General features: G+C 41.3%; 1 protein-coding gene across 3 annotated transcripts in view; it reads left to right on the top strand.

Moving 5' to 3' along the window:
* The window catches only part of NPY1R (neuropeptide Y receptor Y1), a 149,513-nt gene that overhangs the window by 110,154 nt on the left and 16,358 nt on the right, over nucleotides 1-23,001 (top strand). For all 3 annotated transcript variants that reach the window (XM_073606046.1, XM_073606040.1, XM_073606041.1), the window contains one exon: nucleotides 18,496-19,313. In XM_073606046.1, the coding sequence (XP_073462147.1) occupies nucleotides 18,618-19,313 (696 nt within the window). In that variant the 5' untranslated portion in view covers nucleotides 18,496-18,617. The remainder of the gene's footprint in view (nucleotides 1-18,495; nucleotides 19,314-23,001) is intronic.

Here is a 23,001-nt window from a genome sequence, read left to right as displayed (position 1 = left end):
AAGACGTGGCGACTTCGATACCATTCTCCTCCAGAAGGAAAAGATGTGGACGTATTACCTGGAGGCGATGGTCCCTAATGGGTTAAATACCGAATGCAGCCTTCAGCCCTTTTTGGAGAAATAAGTCATTTACTTTCTCCGCTGTTTTGATCTATAATCTTTACTGTTTTATGTCTTGGGGTTTTTTAGTTTTAATTTTTGGGTGCTAAACTTTTGTGTTTTTGTTTTCTGTTTGGTCTCTGTGTATATGTATACCTACTCCCACCTTCACCAAATATTCCTTTAACTGCAATACTGCATATTTGAGATGCAGTTTTCTGCACAATAGATCGCAGCTATTCATATGTAGCCAATTGCGAGATATCGCTTTGCTGAAATGTCTGTGATGAGTGGTAACCGTGTGCGACATCTGGTGGTCATTTGATGTATTTACACCTCTTATTATCTAGTCTATTTAACCTCCGCTCACGGATTCCTTCCTTGCTCTGAAGAAACCAGCGGTGATTGGCTGGTGAAACGCGTCAGCACGTGACGTCAGCACGTCACCTCGGAGCCGCGAGCTCACGGTGCTTGAATGTTTGACCGGGAACCAACAGCTGACGGCCGGCTTTCATCTCCTATTTGAAGGCGCTGACATAGCGGGACATCTTCTATCTGACGGCAAATGCAAATGCAGTTTGGACTGACATCTACAAGCCATCATCTGGGGTAGAGCTTACGACTTCATGAGTCGCTGATCCACTTGGTGAGAGAAGTATCACTCCAATTTATATTTTCAATACAGCCTGAGTCGTGTTCGCTCCCCCTATTGCTTTCTACTTATACAACTGCTTTGCCTGCATGTCCTGGGCTACAACCACCCCCAGTAGTTACTGCCGGTCAGTTCAGTTGCTTTACCCATACTATGGGATTAGTTCCTGGACTGCTATTAATCTCCATGCTGTGCTGAATACGTTCCATTAATTATCTACTAACTTCCATTCACCCACCCATACCCTCATACCGCCTTACTATCCACACTTGGATTGATCTGAGGTCTTATTTTACACAATATTGGCCAATATAGTAGGAATCTGCTGCTGTGATTGGTGTGTGTATGGGGTATGTTTGGCCGCGGCTCCGGTGTTTTTAATGATAACGTTATCAATTTTAATATGGTCATTTGACATTTTCCCTATCTTGCCCAATTTTTGTATTGTTGTGTGGTGCCTTGTAGCTTAATAAATATATTGTTTTTGGCAGATTGTGTTTGGATTTTTTTGCCTTCTTTGGGGGAATCTCTTTTTCCTTGTTGTTCTGATTCTCTCTAACTCCTCTCCAGGATAAAGGGATTTGGGTTCATGTTCAGTTTTGGGACTTGGTTTGGGTCTAACAGGAGGGGTCTGTGCTGTTTTCTCTAAGTCCAGGCTGATGTTATCTTCACTAGGAGTAGTGTTTCTAACCCTGACAGTTTTCCCTACTAAATGTTTCCAACTCTTCAGCATTTCTGCAGTAGAAATGCCATCTATCTCATATTTAGTTACTCCTGCCTTTAATAGGTCCACCACATTTGTTTCCTAGAAATAATTAGCCTGGTTTTCTCTTCACCTCCTGTCTTCTCTACCCCATTCCCTTTCTTCTCTGTTCTTTTCTGCTTGTATTCTTCCTGTCTGGCCTTGACCTTATATACTGCCCTGACAGGTTTTGTTTTAGTCTCCTCTAGCTCCCCCAACTGGCTTAAAAGGGTTGTGGCTTCATGAATCTTGCTGTTTAATCCCAGGCCTCCCAACAAGGACAATAATGGAGCCCTGAGATTAAATGGTGCAGACTTCATCAGCTTAGAGTGCAGAGCAGACGTAAAGGGTTCCATATCTGGACCCATCCATTCTGGAAACGTATTTAATCCGGTTAAACAACCCATCTCACATAACCTGGAAATACCCTCTCCTATCCATGAGTAGGTATTTTCCAGGTCAGTAGGACTAGCGTATACGCGGACTATTCCATCTCTCACGAGGTCTCACAGTGAAAAATTCACGCTAAACTCTTGGGCTTTTCGCATTGCCTGACGCAATTGTGGATCATGGGTTAACACTCCCACAGTCACTGCTTCCTTACCTGACAAAACAACACTGTCCACCCCTTCATCCCATAAGTGTAGGAGCCAACTCAATAGGGGTTCCCCAGACCTTTGTTTGTATTGTTTTGCCAGCTCATGGAGTTCAGTTTGTGTAAACTCCTGTACTTATTCAAATTCAACATCTCTGGGGTTGCGATAATGCACGTCCCCATCTGCCATATCCTCTCTATCATGTTGCCGTTTCCTATGCTTAGTAATGAGAGGTCTGGCATACTTTTTCTTTCGCACTAGCAGATCATCATGCGAAATATCAATCTCCTCATCCTCACCATCATTTGAGGAGAGCACATCCTCACAATCCCAATTTTGGGATTTGACAATGGCACATACCCTAGCTTTACTAACAGGTTTACGGCCCTTCCTTTTCCTTAAGGCATTAATTGATTTGGTCATGAGGGCTGCACACCGCTCTTGCAGATCATCAGCCCGACTAGCAGTTGAACGCACACACTCTGAAGCAACTGCTAGCTGGTCTTTTAATACCTTAACTTCTGCCTCTGCCTTCTCCCTTCTCTGTGATTCAGTGTAAATAGCATTAAGGAAATACCAGCCCACTGTGGACACTGTCCTCTTCTCTTTTTTACTTAAATCCAATACTTTAAGGCTTAAATCTACAAAATGATCTGAGACTTTATCACCCCAAGTCAGCTTCAAGGGAGAAGCATATTTCACAAATTCTTTAGCAGGAGGCTCCCACTCATTCTCTCTGGCTCAGATAGTTAAGCTGCACACCTCCTTCTGGCCACCAGAACCCTATGTAGCCTTGTTTTTCCTAAACAGCTTATGCAGCATTTTATCTAGCACAAGCTACACAACACACTACAAAAAAACAGGTCTGCTTCAGTTGAATTATAGCACAGAGCCCGGACGAGCCCCTAAATGTTTTGCTTGCGTCTATCTAGCAAGGTTACTCTGTGGTATAAGCAAGGAAGCTGAGATTTCTGCAGTGTGTAAATCTGCTTTACTATACAAAGATGCTGTACATACAAAACTATTACAATATTAGGAATACAATACAAGACTGACAGATATCTATAACAAGCAAAATACCTAGCAAACTGAACAGCCTATGGTCTATAATAGTATAAATACACTTAAAGGTTACTTATCTTCTGTTACTGTATGTTCGTGATCTCCATTGGCAACGATTCTCCTGGAGCATCAGGCAAGTTTCTTCTATCATGAGTGGCGTCAGATGTTACAGCATGATGGTGTGTGTGTGTGTCTCCCTACTCACCCCTTTTATGTGTCAGGCTGTTTGCCATAGTTACCAAACAACAGAAAACATGCCTGTTTACTGTAGCTGTAGAAACAATGGACTGTTGAAAACTGTAGCTACTTACCCATTGTCTAATCAAGCCAACACCTGACAGTAATCTAACAGTCATTCTTTTAGTTTGAGAGCTGAAAAAAAAAAACTCAAACTAAATCTCTTTCTTGTGTACTGTAGCTATAGAGACAATAGCCTGTTGAAAACTGTAACAATACAACAATACCCATTGTATCCAGCATTTGTTTGAGAAAGTCTGTCTCTGTGAAACCAGAATGTTATGAGTCTTATAGAAAAATTATATTTTATATCAAACGCAACACACCACCCAAATGCATTATTTTACATTTTTCTACATTGAACCTCATTTGCCATGTAGTTGACCACCCTATTAATTTGTTCAGATTTTTTTTTGCAAGGTTTCAACATCCTGCAGAGAAGTTATTGCCCTGCTTAGCTTAGTATTGTCTGCAAATACAGAGATTGAACTGTTTACCCCATCCTCCAGGTCATTTATGAACAATTTAAATAGGACTGGTCCCAGCACAGAACCCTGGGGGACCCCACTACCCACCCCTGACCATTCCAAGTACTCCCCATTTATCACCACCCTCTGAACTCGCCCTTGTTGCCAGTTTTCAAACCATGTAGTCACCTTATGGTCCATGCCAACGGACCTTATTTTGTACAGTAAACGTTTATGGGGAACTGTGTCAAATGCTTTTGTAAAATCCAGATACACCACGTCTGCGGGCCTTCCTTTATCTAGCTGGTAACTCACCTCCTCATAGAAGGTTAATAGATTGGTTTGGCAAGAACGATTCTTCATGAATCCATGCTGATTACTGCTAATGATACCATTCTCATTACAAAAATCTTGTATATAGTCCCTTATCATCCCCTCCAAGAGTTTACATACTATTGATGTTAAGCTAACTGGTCTGTAATTCCCAGGGATGTATTTTGGGCCCTTTTTAAATATTGGTGCTACATTGGCTTTTCTACAATCAGCTGGTACCATTCCAGTCAGTAGACTGTCTGTAAAAATTAGGAACAACGGTCTGGCAATCACTTGACTGAGTTCCCTAAGTACCCTCGGATGCAAGCCATCTGGTCCTGGTGATTTATTAATGTTATGTTTCTCAAGTCTAAATTTTATTCTGTCCTCTGTTAACCATGGAGGTGCTACCTGTGATGTGCCATGAGGATGAACATTGCAGTTTGGAGCTATTTATAGCCCCCTAGTATTTCACTGTGATGGTAATGTGCATTATTTTGTAAATTATTCCAGCTTACCATTGGTCACAAATATCTGAATATTATATATGGTGATGCTTGATGCCCAGCGGGAAGAGTATCTTCTGTGGATTTTTTGACAAGGTAGCTATATGTGTGCGATGCATGTCACCCCGATATGATGATGATTCATGTATTTACATATTATTTTTATATATATTTTATCATTACACAAAGTTTCACCTATGTGTTTTATCTTATATAGTGAGACCTGTTTCCTCCAACAACCCCTGCATGTGTCCTGAGGAATCAAAACAGTGAAACGCGTTGACGCACAGGGGCTCTTTGTTGTTTACGTGGTGCATATATGTTATTTGTGCCATGTAATTTTGTCTAATGTGTGATACATGTTTTTAACTCTTTATCTTTTTTGCTCTATTTGCACCATGAATTGTTACCAATAAATATAATTTTTATACCTATTTATCGTCCAATGTGGCTTTAAAGTTCGACCTTGGGCTGTCTCTTGCCCTTTTTCTCTTTTTCAAGTTACAATTTTCCAATACAGATGTGGCCAAAGGAGTTCTCTCTTTTCTATATTCTAAAACAATGAGTATTACAGCAAATAACACAAAGATACACTAAAATCTTCATCAGTAAGAGCAGTAAGCGTACTGTCTTTTTCTGATAAATTCCTTATTCCCATGATTTTATTATTCCTTGGGTAAAGGTATTACTGAAGTTTTGAAGATGCTCTTCAAACACGTTAGATTTCTTCATCAGGTGTTATATGGTATAGTAGGCATAATACCTATTGAAAAAACATAATGAACTTCAAACACTTTTATCTTTGAAAACCTGAACTAGCAAATAAATGATAAAATCTACATTTCAATCTCTACATTAATTGATGACTAACATGATACAACACTCAGTACTGATAGATGTCATTTTATAATGCTGACCCCACTATGTCCAAAAACAATTATATATATAGAATCAATACATACACTGGTAACTGACACAGTAGCTAGTTCAATAGACAATCATGTCTGAGTGACAATCTGTGAATTGGTGACTCAAAAATTACAACAGTATCTAATTATTGGTGACTTATTGTATACATTTTAAAGTGACTCGTGATAAACTGTGCAAATATATCTACTGTTGTAATTTTTGAGTCACCAATTCACAGATTGTCACTCAGACACGATTGTCTATTGAGCTAGCTACTGTGTCAGTTACCAGTGTATGTATTGATTTTATATATAATGGTTTTTGGACGTAGTGGGGCCAGCACTGTTTAGTCTAAATTTATTGTCACATTTGTCCCCCAGTCAGGGAACAGTATATACAGCAGCGGTCAGATACAATCACACTACACTACCAAGGCGCGAGGGTTACTTAATTTATAGATGTAATTTTTCCCATGCTTCTTTCCCTCACTACTGCTGTAGGATTTGACAGTGCAAAGAATGTACTTCAAAATTTTATGTAGGGGAACGATTGAATTTTTTTTCTTGACATTTATGTACGTATTAGGCTTGATTTACTTGTTATACAAATTAGGAGCAAAATACTGGCATCATTTCATAATGTTTTGCAGAGGGATGTCACTTAACTCTAATAAAAGGGGTGTGTTGTTACAACATTTAGGAAATATATCTGGCCTTGGAAAGACAGGTTACCCATAGTTCATCTTGGGGTTCTGACATAATAGTCTACAGCTGTGACCGAAAGTTTTGAGAATTACATAAATATACATTTTCACAAAGTCTGCTGCCTCAGTTTTTATGATGGCAATTTGCATATACTCCAGAATGTTATGAAGAGTGATCAGATGATTTGCAATTAATTGCAAAATCTTACTTTGCCATGAAAATGAATTTAATCCCATGAAAAAATAAATTTCCACTTAATTTCAGAAGAAAGTCCAGTAAGCGCCAGGACCGCCTCCTACAGTTGATTCAGCTGCAGGATGGGGGCGCCACCAGTGCAGAGCTTGCTTAGGAATAGCGGCAGGCAGTTGTGAGTTCAAAAGAGATAATTTAGTGGATTGGGGAACAAAACATTAAAAATTTGGTTCCATGGCCAGGAAACTCCCCAGACCTTAATCCCATTGAGAACTCGTGGCCAATCCTCAAGAGGCAGGTGAACAAAAACAATCCCACACATTTTGACAAACACAAAGCATTGATTATGCAAGAATGGGCTAATGTAATTGTCAATAAAAGCCTTTGACACCTATGAAATACTTGTAATTATACTTCAATATACCATAGTAACATCTGAAAAAAGATCTAAAAACACTGAAGCAGCAAACTTTGTGAAAATTAATATTTGTGTCATTCTCAAAACTTTTGGCCACGGCTGTATAGTAATAGGATCCAATTTTTTAACGAATCTGTAAAAAAGTGTCACTTCTTTTGTTTGTAACATTAAAGCGGTTGTATGCCCAGAAGAAAAAAAAAACCTATAAGGCAAAGGCACCGCATACTAGCTCATTATGAAATACTTACAGTGGGGACAGCAATTAGCCGACAGCTGAGCTGCCAGCTCAGAGAAGGAAGGGCCGAGCCCAGCCCTGACAAGGAGATGTTCACCTTTCACGCAGCCACTGCCATCAGCGGTGCATGTGCTCTGATGGTCCGGTGGATGCTGCCAGAAAATCAGAGCTCCTTTCCGGAAAGAAGACTTGTCAGGAAAGAGGCAAGTACCAGTCTCACCAATATCGCTGCCTTCCTTCGCACATGCGTGGTAGAGCGGCACTCCGGCGCATCCCTGGGCACAATACAGCGAAACAGCTAATGCGCGTGCACAATTTGGCTAAACGGCTAATGTTTATGTGCATTTCAGCAAAACGGCTAATGCACGTGCGCGATTCAACGGAACTGCGCACGTGCGTATGCAATAGCGTGCACAACGTGAGCCTCCCACTGGCCTATAAAAGCCACTCTGTGCCATGACCAGATTGCTGGTTTGTCTTTCAGCTCCCCGTGTGTTTCCTGCTTGTATCCTGATTCTTGATTACCTGTTGTGACCCGGATTGACCTTGACCTGCTCTGATCTCTACCTGCTTCTGACCCTCGGCTTCTCTCTCGGACTTCTCCACTTGCTTACTGTGTTTGACCCTCGGCCTGTCTACGGATATTGCTTCCTTTCTCCAGTGATTGACCCTCAGCCTGCTCCTGGACTTTGCTATTGTCTTCAGTGCTCGACTCTTGGCTTGCCCACAGACTTTGCTTCCAGTTACCTGTGTTTGACCCTCGGCCTGTTCACGGACTTTACTATCAATCTTCAGTACTAATCATCAGCCCGCTGAAAGACCTGCTAACAGTCCTTTGCACTAGACTGTTTTTGTCTATCTAGAGACTCTTACTAGTCAACAGTGTTTGACCCCCAGCCTGTTGTTGGATCAGCTGTTGATCCTCCTTCCTTGAGCTTCAGCATCTTCCAGTCCTGCACAGCTGTCTCACTACCAGTGACCTTCATGCAAGACCTGCCCAGCCTGCTGGTGACTCGTGCCTCTTTGTGCCCTTCACCCCCTGTACCATCTCCAGGAGTGGAGTGCGCTTAGTCGCAAGAGGTTACCGCTCTCAGCATCTAGGCCTCGGTGAGTACCCTTATCTGACAAGACTCCTACGCGCATGTGCAGGAGTGACGTCATTGTGGCTCCGGCCACTCACAGCGCCGGACCTGCGAAACCCGGAAGAATAACCGAGGCAAAATGTCAGCTCCCTCGGCAGGGACCGGGAGAAGGCTTAGTTCTAAGGTACAGTGGGGACGGAATGTATTCAGACCCCCTTACATTTTTCATTCTTTGTTATATTGCAGCCATTTGCTAAAATCATTTAAGTTCATTTTTTTCCTCATTAATGTACACACAGCACCCCATATTGACAGAAAAACACAGAATTGTTGACATTTTTGCAGATTTATTAAAAAAAGAAAAACTGAAATATCACATGGTCTTAAGTATTCAGACCCTTTGCTCGGTATTTAGTAGAAGCACCCTTTTGATCTAATACAGCCATGAGTCTTTTTGGGAAAGATGCAACAAGTTTTTCACACCTGGATTTGGGGATCCTCTGCCATTCCTCCTTGCAGATCCTCTCCAATCCTGTCAGGTTGGATGGTAAACATTGGTGCTCAATTGGGTTTTAGTCAGGGCTCTGGCAGGGCCATTCAAGAACAGTCATGGAGTTGTTGTGAAGCCACTCCTTCGTTATTTTAGCTGTGTGCTTAGGGTCATTGTCTTGTTGGAAGGTAAACCTTCGGCCCAGTCTGAGATCCTAAACACTCTGGAGAAGGTTTTCATCCAGGATATCCCTGTACTTGGCTGCATTCATCTTTCCCTCAATTGCAACCAGTCGTCCTGTCCCTGCAGCTGAAAAACACCCCCACAGCATGATGCTGTCACCACCATGCTTCACTGTTGGGACTGTATTGGACAGGTTATGAGCAGTGCCTGGTTTTCTCCACACATACCACTTAGAATTAAGGCCAAAAAGTTCTATCTTGGTCTCATCAGACCAGAGAATCTTATTTCTCACCATCTTGGAGTCCTTCAGGTGTTTTTTAGCAAACTCCTTGTGGGCTTTCATGTCTCTTGCACTGAGGAGAGGCTTCCGTCGGCCCACTCTGCCATAAAGCCCCGACTGGTGGAGGGCTGCAGTGCTGGTTGACCTTCTACAACTTTCTCCCATCTCCCGACTGCATTTCTGGAGCTCAGAAACCGTGATCTTTGGGTTCTTCTTTACCTCTCTCACCAAGGCTCTTCTCCCCCGATAGCTGAGTTTGGCTGGATGGCCAGCTCTAGGAAGGATTCTGGTCATCCAAAATGTCTTCTATTTAAGGATTATGGAGGCCACTGTGCTCTTAGGAACCTTAAGTGCAGCAGAATTTTTTTTTTCGTCACCCTGATCAGATCTGTGCCTTGCCACAATTCTGTCTCTGAGCTCTTCAGGAAGTACCTTTGACCTCATGATTCTCATTTGCTTTGACATGCACTGTGAGCTGTAAGGTCTTATATAGACAGGTGTGTGGCTTTCCTAACCAAGTCCAATCAGTATAATCAAACACAGCTGGACACAAATGAAGATGTAGAACCATCTCAAGGATGATCAGAAGAAATGGACAGCACCTGAGTTAAATATATGAGTGTCACAGCAAAGGGTCTGAATACTTAGGACCATGTGATATTTCAGTTTTTCTTTTTAATAAATCTGCAAAAATGTCAACAATTCTGTGTTTTTTTTGTCAATATGGGGTGCTGTGTGTACATTAATGAGGAAAAAAATGAACTTAATGATTTTAGCAAATGGCTGCAATATAACTAAGAGTGAAAAATTTAATTGGGTCTGAATACTTTCCGTCCACACTGTACCTTTAAAACTAAGCCTTCTCCCAGTCCCCGCCGAGGGAGCTAACATTTTGCCTCGGCTATTCTTCCGGGTTCTGCAGGTCCGGCGCTGTGAGTGGCCGGAGCCACGATGATGTCACTCCTGCACATGCGTGTAGGAGTTTTCTTTCCAGAAAGGAGCTCTGATTTTTCAGAGCACATGCACCGCTGATGTCAGTGGCTGTGTGAAAGGTGAACATCTCCTTGTCAGGGCTGGGCTCAGCCCTTCCTTCTCTGAGCTGGCCACTCAGCTGTTGGCTAATTGCCAGCTCCTATCTCTCCTCAGTGACTCACCTGTTGATGATATCCTGCTCGTCAGTCCTGCCTACTTAAAGAGGAGTTCAACCCAGGGGGTTGGGTAAAAAAAAAAATTAAAAGTCAGCAGCTACAAATACTGCAGCTGCTGACTTTTAATTGGACACTTACCTGTCCCTGGGTCCAGCGATGCGGGGGATTGAAGCCCCGCTCGTCTCCCCCTCTGTTCAGCGGCGCCGGCATTGCAACTGTGAGCGCCGGGCTGTGGCTTCACAGCCTGGCACCCACTGCGCATGCGCGAACGGCGCCACGCTCCGTGATTGGCCGCTCAGTCACCTGGGACCTGTAATGGGTCCCAGATGATTAACAGCGGCGAGGGAGCAGAGCGGAGCCCTTCCTGTGCCGAGGGGGAAGTGATGTCACCAGCCCAGGCACTGGAAGGGGCAGACCCCCTAGCAACAGGCATTTAGAGGTAAGTTTAAAAAAAAATATCCAAATGTTTTTTTGTTTTTTTTTTTAGGATTTTTCAAGTATTTTTGTTTTTTTGGGTGGAACCCCACTTTAAGCAGTCCAGCCCAGATGATCTATGGCTTGTCTGACTATCCGTTCCCGTTCCTGAACTCAGGCTATGTTTTGACTACGTTTACTCTGTTTACCTTTTTTTATTATTATTAAACAAGTGAGATTTAACTGTACTTCTGTCTCAGTCTGATTCATGGTTTCTGACAGTAGGCGAAGGCCATGAATTCAGAAAATGCAGTCAATCCACTTGTTGGTAATATTTTTTCCAGATTGGGTGAGCAGGATCACCTCATGGATCAGTTTGCCATGGTGTTACAAACACTCCTGAGTTGCACAGCTCACCTGGAATCTCCCACTGTGGCTGCTCCGGTACAACCTGTGTTGCAGGCCATCCCTGCTGCTGCTCCAGTCTCTGTGCAGGCACCCGCCTCACGTATTACCTCTATAAGAGGTATGTCTGGTTCTGCTCCACTTACCCAGTGATTTGGGGACAATCCAGTCCAATGCAGAGGGTTTATCAACCAGGTTGAGATATACTTTGAGATGCTGCCCCAGGCGTTCCCACGTACAGAAGCAAAGTAGGTTTTGTGATATCTTTGCTTTCTGAGAGAGCCTTGGCCTGGGCAAACCCTCTATGGGAGATGCAAAAACCTGTTATCTTGAGTCACCCTGAGTTTGTGGCTTCCTATAAAAGGGTATTTGAACTGTTGCCAATTACATCATTGAATTCCGTACTCTGGCAGCAGAGGTTGCTTGGAACAATGAGGCCATCGTGGCTGCTTTTTCTCATGGTCTCTAGGATACCATCAAGGATGAGATAGTAGCACGATCATTTTAGCCCTGAAAGAATGGAGACATCTCCTCGAAGGTACCACTGTGCCGCGTCTCATTCCTACTGACCATAAGAATCTCACATTCTTGTCTAAGACTAAATGCCTGTCTCCCATAAGGGCGCAATGGGCTCTTTTCTTGTCTAGTTTCAATTACATTGTCTCATTCTTACCTGGTACTAAGAATATAAGGGCTGACGCTTTGTCACAACAATTTTCCTCCACTTCCAAGAAGGAGTCAGTTCTGGTTCCTGTGATTTCTCCTGATCATCATTCTGGCTACGGTTCGCACCAGTCTCACTTCTCCTTTGGGTGACAAAATTCTTGCTGCTCAGGTCCATGCTCCTCCTGAGAAACCTTGTGACGGCTGCTTTGTCCCAGAGGGTCTCTGTACTGCCGTGCTCCAGACTTACCTTTCTCCCAAGGCTGCTGGCCACCCTGAGAAGAATCAACTCTGGTGGCCTAGTCTACATGCTGATGTAACTGCCTTCGTAGCTGCCTGTTCTGTGTGTGCTCAGAGTAAGACTCCACGACACCTTCCAGTGGGCCTCCTACAACCCATACCCAATGGACAGAGGCCCTGGACCCACCTGTCTATGGATTTCATTGTGGAGTTACCCAACTCCCAGGGCAACACAGTTATCCTTATGGTGGTTGACTGGTTCTCGAAAATGTCTCATTGTATTTAACTTGCCCACTTCTAAGGAACTGGCCTCCATTTTCGCTCGGGGGATCTTTCCCTTACATGGGCTACCCAAGGTGATTGTCTCGGACAGGGGTAGTCAGTTTGTGTCCCGGTTCTGGAGAGCCTTTTGTGAACAGTTGGAAATTCAGCTTGCTTTCTCCTCTGCATATCACCAGCAGTCTAATGGGGCCACAGAATGAGCCAATCAGTCCTTGGACTGACCCTGCGCCTTCCTACCAGGTTGGGGACAGGGTCTGGCTGTCATCTTGAAACCTCCGAGTTCGTGTTCCCCTTTCTAAACTTCACATAACAGTTTATTGGGCCTTTCCGTATTCTTTGCAGGATTAACTCAGTGGCTTACGCATTAGACCTTCCTTCTAATATGCGTATATCTCAAATGTATTTCATGTCTCCTTATTAAAACCTTTGGTCTGCAACCGCTTTACCACCTCGGTGCCTTGTCCCCACCCCGTACAGGTTGAGAACCGTGAGGAGTATGAAGTACAGTCCTATATTGTTGACTCCCATAGGTTCCGTGGGCGCATAAATTACCTGGTGCATTGGAAAGGGTACAGTACTGGGGAATGCTCTTGGGTCTCATCCTCGGACGTACATGCCCCTGTCCTCCTCCGTGATTTCCATAGACGGTTTCCCCTCAAGCCTGGTGGTCCTCTGAGGGGGAGGGGTCATTGAGGAGGGGTACTGTCAGGGCTGGGCTCCGCCCTTCCTTCTTTGAGCTGGCCGCTCAGCTGTCGGCTAATTGCCAGCTCCTATCTCTCCACAGTGAGTCACCTGTTGATAACCTACTCGTCAGTCCTGCCTACTTAAGCCGTCCAGCCCAGATGATCTCTGCCTTCACCTTGGTCACATCTCTAGTGTGTTTCTGTTAAGGACTTGCTTGGCTGACTTTCCTTCTGGCTCCAGATCCTGCTTGCTGTTCTACTATGCTCATCTCTGGCTCCCTAACATTTTGGCTTGTCTGACTATCAGTTCCGGTTCCTGAACTCTGGCTATTTTTTGACTATGTTTACTCTGCTTACCTTTTTTTTTATTATTAAACAAGTAAGATTTATCTGTACTTCTGTCTCAGTCTGATTCATGGTTTCTGATACTCCTAAACCATACAGGTTTAGGAGATGTTCATTTTACCTACCATTAAGCCTTATTATAGGCTTACCTGTAGGTAAAAATGTGCTAAAGGGGTATACAACCACTTTAAAGTGATTGCAAGGGTTCTTTTTTTTTTTTAAATAACAAACATGTCATACTTACCTCCACTGTGCAGCTCGTTTTGCACAGAGTAGCCCCGAACTTCATCTTCTGGGGTCCCCCGGCAGCTCCTCCCTATATCAGATGACCCCCCAGGAGAAGCACTCTCCCGGGGGGGGTTACCTTGCAGGCAACCTCCCGAGTCCAGCATTTGCATCCATAGACACGAATGTCAAACTCAGCCCCGCCCCCCGGCGATCGCGTCATTGGATTTGATTGACAGCAGCGGGAGCCAATGGCTGCACTGCTATCAATCTATCCAATCAAGAGCCGGGACCAACAAAAATATACGGGGCTCAGGTAAGTAAAACGAGGGGGCTGGGGGGCCAGTCACTGCCAGGTGTTTTTTCACCTTAATGCATAGGATGCATTAAGGTGAAAAAACACGAGGGTTTACAACCCCTTTAAGTTGTATCTTACAACCCAACCTTTATCTTAACCCTTTCTGACTTCACTTTGTGTACTCTGGAGGGGCATTACCACTGTAGATGGAAAGGGGGGTCACAATTTGCTCCACACTTCCTGAAAATATTACAGATGATCCTAGAATCATTTGGTTTATACATTGGACTAATGGCTAAAGCATAGTTTTTTTTCCTCATTTAGACAGTGGGTTGAAAAGCAAACAGATTCCTCCATCCACACAAAGACTAGTGATCAAGTAATTGGGAATCTCAAGGCTTCATAAGTCATACAAAAACACAAATAATAAAATCCATAATTTGTATTCAAAACAAAAATAACTTAAAAAACCATCTTAAAAGCATTTAAGCAGTGTCTCTTGTGAACACAATGGTAACTCTACTATCTAGACAAAAGTGAGCTGTCACTCATATACACTTTCTTCATCATTTCCAAAATGCTCAATTCCAGTGAGAGCACTGAACAACCCAACTTGTTTCAATACTTTTTTTCTTCAGGGGTAAAACATAATCTGTAAAATAGTGTATAAAAAGAGCAATAGAATAATATATCAGTGGGATGAAAACATATTTTCTTATATATAATATTATTATTATACAGGCCTAACAAGGCTTAACTGGAATGAGTCTTCTATAGACACAGAGTTTCTAGACAGCTAAATCCTAAAAGTCACAGCCGATGATTAACATATGCCAAACCGTCAGTGGAAGAAGGGACTAACACAAGAGTCCTCCATTGCATCTCAACTATGGGCCCCCATAAATACAAAACAGCCCCACAATGCATCAATATTTATCACTATACTATAATACTATAGTATTATAGTATAATAGGATATAACTATAACAGGAGGGATGTTTAAAATCACTTCCGTAGATGTAGTCTTAGGCTCACAGGGTTCAAATAAAAGTGTCAACAGAAGATGTGGGATCACCAAAAAGATGCATGGGGCTTAAAGTATTCCAACAAAAAAATAACAAAAAACATAGAGAAATACCCAATAAGTATGTAGATAGAACTATACTGTAAATAAGGAGGGAAAGATGTAGCCTACATATCCATCCAAATGTATATACTGTATGTATAAGTCTCCTCCCTCCATTAACTCCATAATCTTTACAGTATCCACAAGGAATAACCCAGGTCAGATACAATATTGATGAATAATCTACATACTACATAATAGCCATTAACCATATACAACATAAAAGTAATATACTCAGGGACAATGTAAAGAGAAATTGGATACACATTTGCTTGAAATGAAAAACAAAATGCAAAAATCCCTCTTATGGAAAGTATAAATATTTAAATTGACTCTCTGATGAGTGATTATGAATGCTGCTAACCATTCCTTTTGAGAATACAAGTTTCCCTGGCTGTCACACTGATGCTTTTGACTTCAATGGTCTTCAATGGAACACATACAGTATAGACATAAGGAATACTGACACTTTTCTGAAACTCATTTAAAGTAGATATAAAATTTAAAGTAGAACCTAAAGTATATGTTATCTCTAACTGAATGACAGTAAGCACACTAAAGCATTGTTTATTATAAGTAAATACCATGTTTTTTTTTCCCCCAAAAAAACTTGTTTTTTCCATCCTTTGCTGATCATGTTGTGCAGTCTACTATAGTGATGGCTGCATAGCATGTCTCAGCGCAGTTTTCCTTATGGTGACAACAGTAGGCCATACCTGCAGAATGTGCATTGGAACAGCCACTTATAGATTCCCTAAGATACCTGTGTGCCATGGGACAACACGTGAGAACAACTGACAAACAGAGACATAGAGTTGTCAAACTCTAACAGAATGAACTTGCACAAGGGCCTTCATTGTAGAATCACTAGGTATTACTTGAATAAATCTGCAGATTTAAAAATATTGGAAATTACTTGTGAAATTATATTTCAAATATTAAAATTGATATGAGATTTTTGTAAATTAATGTATATACAGTATACTTTAAATTAGACACAGCCAGATAACTAGCGTAAGTGCATTGCTTATATGAAGTTTGTATATCACTGCCTCCTCTTAACTTTGTTTAATAGGAATATTAATTTTTCGAGCTGGAAATCCACTGAATACATAATCAGCTTCTTTTGTGTTTATTATTATTATTATACAGGATTTATATAGCGCAGACAGTTTGCTCAGCGCTTTACAACATTAGGGCAGACAGTACAATTACAATACAATTCAATATAGGAGGGAATCAGAGAGCCCTGCTCGTTAGAGCTTACAATCTAGGAGGGAGGGTCAAGTTATACAAAAGGGTAATAGCTGTAGGGGATGAGCTAATGGAGAGAATAATGCAGTTGTTAGATGGAGGCAGGATTGGCTTCTCTGAAGAGGAAATTTTTCAGGGATCGCTTAAAAGTGGATAAATTTAGAGACAGTCTGACAGATTGGGGTAGGGAATTCCAGAGGCTGGGTGAGGCTCGGGAGAAGTCCTGGAGGCGGATATGGGAGGAGGTGATGAGTGAGCTAGAGAGCAGGAGGTCTTGGGAGGAACAAAGAGGGTGATTAGGTTGGTATTTTGAGACTAGACTAGTGATGTAGCTGGCGGCAGAGTTGTGGATGGCTTTGTAACTTATTGTTAGCATTTTGAATTGAATTAGTTGGGCGAGTGGCAGCCAATGGAGGGATTGGCAGAGAGGGGTGGCAGACACTGAGCGGTTTGTAAGGTGGATGAGTCTGGCAGCAGCATTCATGATGGACTGAAGGGGGGATAGTCTATTTAAAGGTAAGCCAATGAGGAGGGAGTTGCAGGCAAGAGATAACCAGGGAGTGAATCAGGAGCTTTGTGGTTTCATTGGTTGTGGTTTATGAGTTTATTTGATGGTGTTGGTCATGAATGCAATTAGTTGTGCCGATCAAGCTTTTTTATAGGGTAGTCTTATTGCTATCCCAGCTGTAATAATTTGAAAAGCTTGTCTTACTAATTTTTCCATATTTATTTGCAAGTAAGGTTTCAATGTTCTAATCTTGTTTTCTATCCTGCATGTTCACCATGTTAAACTAAGTCCTGGATATTATAACTAAAGCATATGTTATAAACTAGAGTGAATAAGTTGTGACCTGTTAAGGCCTCAATTGTTTTTTTAACTATGAATTTACATTATATTATATAGTAAAATTAAAATGGTGCAACCACACCCAGCTGAGAAAATATTCAAAAGTGAAAACAATCTATATAATCTAGCAATATGCAAAGACAATGTGTATATATATATATATATATATATATATATATATATATATATATAGTGACTGTTGCTAGTAGATTCAAGACATTAAATCCAAAAGAAAAACTCCTCTCAGTGCACTTGTCTATATCTTTATAAGTGACAAATCCATAATAAGTGATTAAGCACACCACCGTGTGCTCCACCGGTCTCTATAAGTGCTCACCTCACATGAAGACCCACCATAGGGTCTAATGGCACCTTCCCCTCAGGGGTATAAATCCAGCAATCTGTTGTTCCTCTATCCTCATAAGGACTCCCAATCACTCAGATGCTGTTCCACGTAGTTATAAGGGCAGGAAAAAACTCAACATAGTGTCTTACCATTTAAAAACAACTTTTAAGGAAACCACAGTAAAGAACTCACATTTACAGATGCACTGCCCTGGTGCATGCAGGTAAAGCACTTGTATGATAAAGATGGACAATCCCTGGATCACAGAAACATCCGCAGATCCTTTGCCCCGTGTCCCCAGCGGCTCGTGAACTGCTTCCTAGATGGATGTAATGATGTCACAGGTTCTGCCTCGACGCGTTTCCTCACTGTACTTGTGACTATATCAAAAGGTCAATTATTATATAGTGTTTACATTGTAGTGCAGTTAGCTATTTTCAGAAATATGTAATCCCTTAATGATCTACATTTGGCTATATTGAGTGTGAATTTGTATCTTCACAGGGTGGTACTGTGGATATGGATACTGGTAGCAAAGTGCCACCTATTGGCCATAGAAATACTACCTTTGAATATATTTGCTGTAAGAACTATTACATATCTGAGCTGTGATAAATGATTCAGCAGTGTTGTGAAACCAGGTTCAAAAAAAGGCATAGTGGCATTTTCGTAGGATTAAAGCAGCAAACCATGCAGAGATATTAGCAGTAGCACAAGCCAAACTTAAATTCCATCTGACTTTTTTTCCACTTTTGAGTACAATGGAGAAAGGTTAGGACCTCTGTTCTCTATCTCGCTCTCAGATTCTCCTTCACTATTTTCCTGGTGTCCTTTATCACCAAGATAGAAAAAAGTTGCTAGAAGTGGTATTTCCCCTAACGTTAAAGGTATTTTTACATTTTTCCAGTTGTCTCACCAACACAACTATAAGAACCTGATCAGGTTTTAACCTTCCTTACTATTTGAAATTTTGTGTTTTTGACTTGCTTTTTAAAAGGGCTAATTGATGTAAAAATTCATGTGACAATTTGTTTTTGCTTTTGACCCTTACAGATTTTTCAGTCAGTGATGAAGTTTGGAAGAACTCTTGGTTATCCCTTACAAAATAGAAGCTAAACATGCAATTGATTTTCTTCATTGAAGTGTTCCCATTTTCGTACTTGGAGGGTTGATTCATGGACAAGCCTGACAAGATGAATTTTTCAACAGATTTAAGTAATCAGTCTATTAATGACAACATGTCTATAATGCTGCCTTTAGATGAAGAATGCGCTTTGCCACTAGCAATTGTGTTTACGTTATCATTGGCCTATGGAATTGTTATGATACTTGGACTCTCTGGAAATTTGGCTCTCATCATCATTATTCTAAGGCAAAAGGAAATGCGCAATGTTACTAATATCCTCATTGTAAATTTGTCATTTTCTGACCTACTGGCAACAATAATGTGTCTCCCATTTACTTTAGTTTACACACTGATGGATCACTGGATTTTTGGAGTGGGTATGTGTAAACTAAATGAATATATACAGTGTGTTTCAGTGACAGTCTCTATTTTCTCACTGGTTCTCATTGCCGTTGAGCGTCATCAGCTGATAATAAATCCTCGTGGTTGGAGACCTAACAACAGACACGCTTGTGTTGGAATCACAGCAATATGGATGGTAGCCATGACTGCTTCTTTGCCATTCATGATGTACAGTTCCTTAACAGATGAACCATTCAAGAATATAAGCATTGATTTATATATTGGTAAATACGTGTGCCTTCAAGAATTTCCAGATGAAAAATTCAGACTTACATACACAACATTATTGTTTGTTGTACAATACCTTGCACCGCTATGCTTTATTTTCGTATGCTATACTAAGGTAAAATTTGTAACTTTTCTATTTCATATTATTATAGATATTCAGATATTATAGCAACTCATAATGCTATTTTTTTCCAGTCTCTGTATTATATCCCTTAGAAACTGGTTCACACCTGAAGTGAAAAGGATCGCGTTCCTCGTTCCTATGCGTCTCAGTGTGATGCAGTTTTCAGTCCATTCTTTTGAATGGGCTGAAATCACACTGGATCACACCAAGTAGTGCATGCACTATTTTTCAGTAACACACTGCACCAGATCACATGGTACTACGGTATCATGCTATCTGGTGCAGGCAAACACACTGTGCTTGCAATCTGTGTTTGTGATGTTGTTAGGATTATATTGACAATCACAGCAGATTGCACATTAAATGCATTTTGAACATGGAGCAGGAAACACACATGGTTTTCCTCACCATGTTCCTGTGTGAACCAGCCCTAAAGGGGCTGGAGTGCCAGTGCAAATATTACAGTGCATGTGCATGCATTTTGCCACATTACAGATACATTCCAGATTAAAAAAATGCAGGTTCTACTTTTGTTGACTGCACTGGAACTTACCACACTAGGGACATTGGAATACATGGAAAATATATTGTGCATGTGTTTTTTATGCAGTTCAAAAACGCACTGGAAAGCATCTACTATGATTTAACGGAAGATAAAGCTAAAGATTTTTAACTTTAATGTATTTGTTTTTTTATTTTCTATTGTATTAGCAAATTGCTAATGATCTCCTAAATTACTAACATAAATGCATGGCAGTATGGCAATTGGATTATGTTAATTACAACAAGGAAGTTTCACAATTTTTCAAACCTCCAGTCATCATCTTGGGCAATCAACATTTTCCTTGGTACACTTTATGGGGCTTGGTGTCATGACATCATGGAGATTGAATTAAGCTGACTGAGTTGCCAATGTGGATATAAATGCTGGGTATCGGTATGTTTCTGACACTCATTTGAACTGAGGAAGCCACTTGAAGGAATAGTGAAATATATTTACTTTTACAAAATAAGTCTGATTGAGTGTTACAAACCACTATTAGCTACTCTATGAACTGGTTAAATGCACACTTTCACAGACAACATATACAAACATGTCTGACTATAAGATTTCAATATTTCCTTATGTACCACTCCTCCTCTTGGGTTGGTAGACTAACATTTTTATTTCAAGATCTGGTGTGGTGTATGGGGGGAGAAACATACGTTGGGTGTCAGTCACTTTTTTTTACCTTTTGTTGCTAAATTCAATCTGGGAGAGAGACTTTAGGGGTGAAGGATACCCATAAAACAGCACAAAATAGAATAGGTATTATGAAAGCAGTAGCTCATTTAGGGCTAATTCTGCCATCCTCCGCGCAGAGCTGCTGGCAGATGTGTGTGTGTCCACTTCAGAGCTACGTACAGGAAGACCATAGAAGTGGATGCACATGCTCTGCATTCAGATCTGTGCTCCCGTTCCTGCACGCATGTCAAACTTTGACATGCAGTTGCGTCTGTGCCAGCTCTGCATGTGGAAAAATGTTCTCAAGCTAAATAATTGGCTGCAGCTGCTGATAAGTGTATTCTGACAGCAGAGAGTCTCCCTGTCAGAATAAAATGTCTCAGTGGGGAAGATTCATCTATCAACCTTGATCCACTCACTTCTTTTCATTCAGCTAGCTTTAGATAAATAAGTGTGTATTTACTTAATTGTTCTTCATAGTTGAGGATCTCCAGCCCCCTTGTTAACTTTATTGCCCATCTCTGAACTCTTTCTAACTCAAGGAAATTTTTCTTGTTGAATGGAAAACGTAACTGAGCTGCATAATCAAGATGAGGCTAAAGCAGTGCTCTGTAAAGGGGTAAAAGTATTAATGTATCCCTTAAGTAAATACCCTTTTGAGAGTTTTCAATTTTTTGGCTGTTATCTGGCACCACATGCTATTACTAAGTCTGTGGTCTACAAGGACCCCCAATACTTTTCCATCCTTAATTCCCCCAGTACAATACCTCCTAATGAGTAGTTTGCATGCAAATATTTAGAACTCAGGTCCATAACCTACATTTTTTTAATAATGAACCTTATTTGTTAAAGCAGTTGTAAACTGCTGATGTTCAAAAAAAAAAGAAAAAAACTGCAAGACAATGGCATAATGTGCTAGTATGTATCGCATACTAGCACATTATTAAATACTCACCTTTGAACGAAGCCCTCAAGAGCTGTAAAGTCCCTGCTGAGAGGGCTGACATGTTCCCCCTGTCTGTCTTCTGGGTTCACAAGCTCCAGCTATGTGATTGGCTAGAGCCGCGATGACGTCACTCCCGCACATGCGTGCGAGAGCCACTGTTTCCGGCACGGGCTCTGAAGGTCCGGCACTGTAACTGTGCAAGTTTAGGAAATATTCACAGTACCTACAGGTAAGCCTTAGTATAGGCTTATCTGTAGGTGCAAGTGGTAGTACAGAGTTTACTACCACTTTAAGTAAGCACCCATCCCTGTTATATCAAGGCCTTCCTATAATGTGGCTATAACCTGTGCCAAACTTTTTTCCTTTCATAACTTTGTATCATCTGCAAATCTAAAAACTGAACTCCTAATTCTAACCTCAATGTAATTTTTAAACAGGTTAACAGCATTGACCCCAAGACAGAACCCTGGGGCACACCACTCACAATTGCAGAATTGTCACTAATTTGCACATCCATAATGAGTTCTGTATTATTTCAAATTAATAGATCCAATAAAGCATTTTTTCCAGTTGGGACTCCTACCAAATGGCCCATGAAATTGTCCAGCAATACCGTCATCATCTTTGAATAAAAAGTCTTGCTCATCCAATTTATTTGCCAAACTTCTAGCTTTTGTGTACGTGCCTTTCAATTTTAATTCAATTTCCTAGAACCTACCATTATTTTATTTCATGCTCTTGTGCTGCAATTGTTTTTACTGACTTACAGATTTGGATTTACAGGAGGTAATATAATTTCCTCACTTTCTAGTCTGTGTTCTGACCTCTCCCATTTCCATGTCTATATCCTGTGTCTGAATTGGCTATTCTCAGAAATTATTTTCAGATACTACCTTCCCTGGTTCTAGTTTATTAGTTCTATTTTCTCCCAAAAAAGCTGAAATTTCCCCATTTAAGTAAAATCCATCCCTTCAGTACTGGAGCAGACCAGTCCATTTCTCTAGGAGTCCAAATCCCTCCTTTTATTACCAGTTGCCCAGCCACTTGTTTAACTCCCTGAGCTCCCACTGCCTCCTTGGTGGGGCGTATGGCAAAGGAAACATTTAAAAAAATACCCTTGGAGGTCCTTTGTTTTTAGGACACCTCATCTCCCTTTACTTACTTACCTACTTGCTTCGAGCTTATATTTAGCTCTAGCAGCATATCCACATTTTTAGAGGCCTGTGTCAATATGCAACAGGGGTTTAGACTAGCTCCCCCTAACTCTGATTTGCTCAGCATTTGTAATGTTAATCCTGTGTTGTGCCTGCTCTTACACCTAGCTCCAGTGATACCTTGATTGATGAGCTAGGAATCTTTAATGCAATTAGTAGCTTCTACTATCTTCTCTGCCACATTCTTCAGAAAAAAAATCCCTTTCATCCAAACTACCTCCAGATATCCACCTCAGCAAGTAGCTTAAGATTGCGGGCCACTGTCACATGCCCTAGGTGTATATTTTTCCTTCT

The sequence above is a fragment of the Aquarana catesbeiana genome, linkage group LG01 (assembly GCF_042186555.1).
Source record: "Aquarana catesbeiana isolate 2022-GZ linkage group LG01, ASM4218655v1, whole genome shotgun sequence".
Classification (NCBI taxonomy): domain Eukaryota; kingdom Metazoa; phylum Chordata; class Amphibia; order Anura; family Ranidae; genus Aquarana; species Aquarana catesbeiana.
Note: the sequence above shows the minus strand (reverse complement) of the source record. Positions and strands in the feature narration are given on the sequence as shown.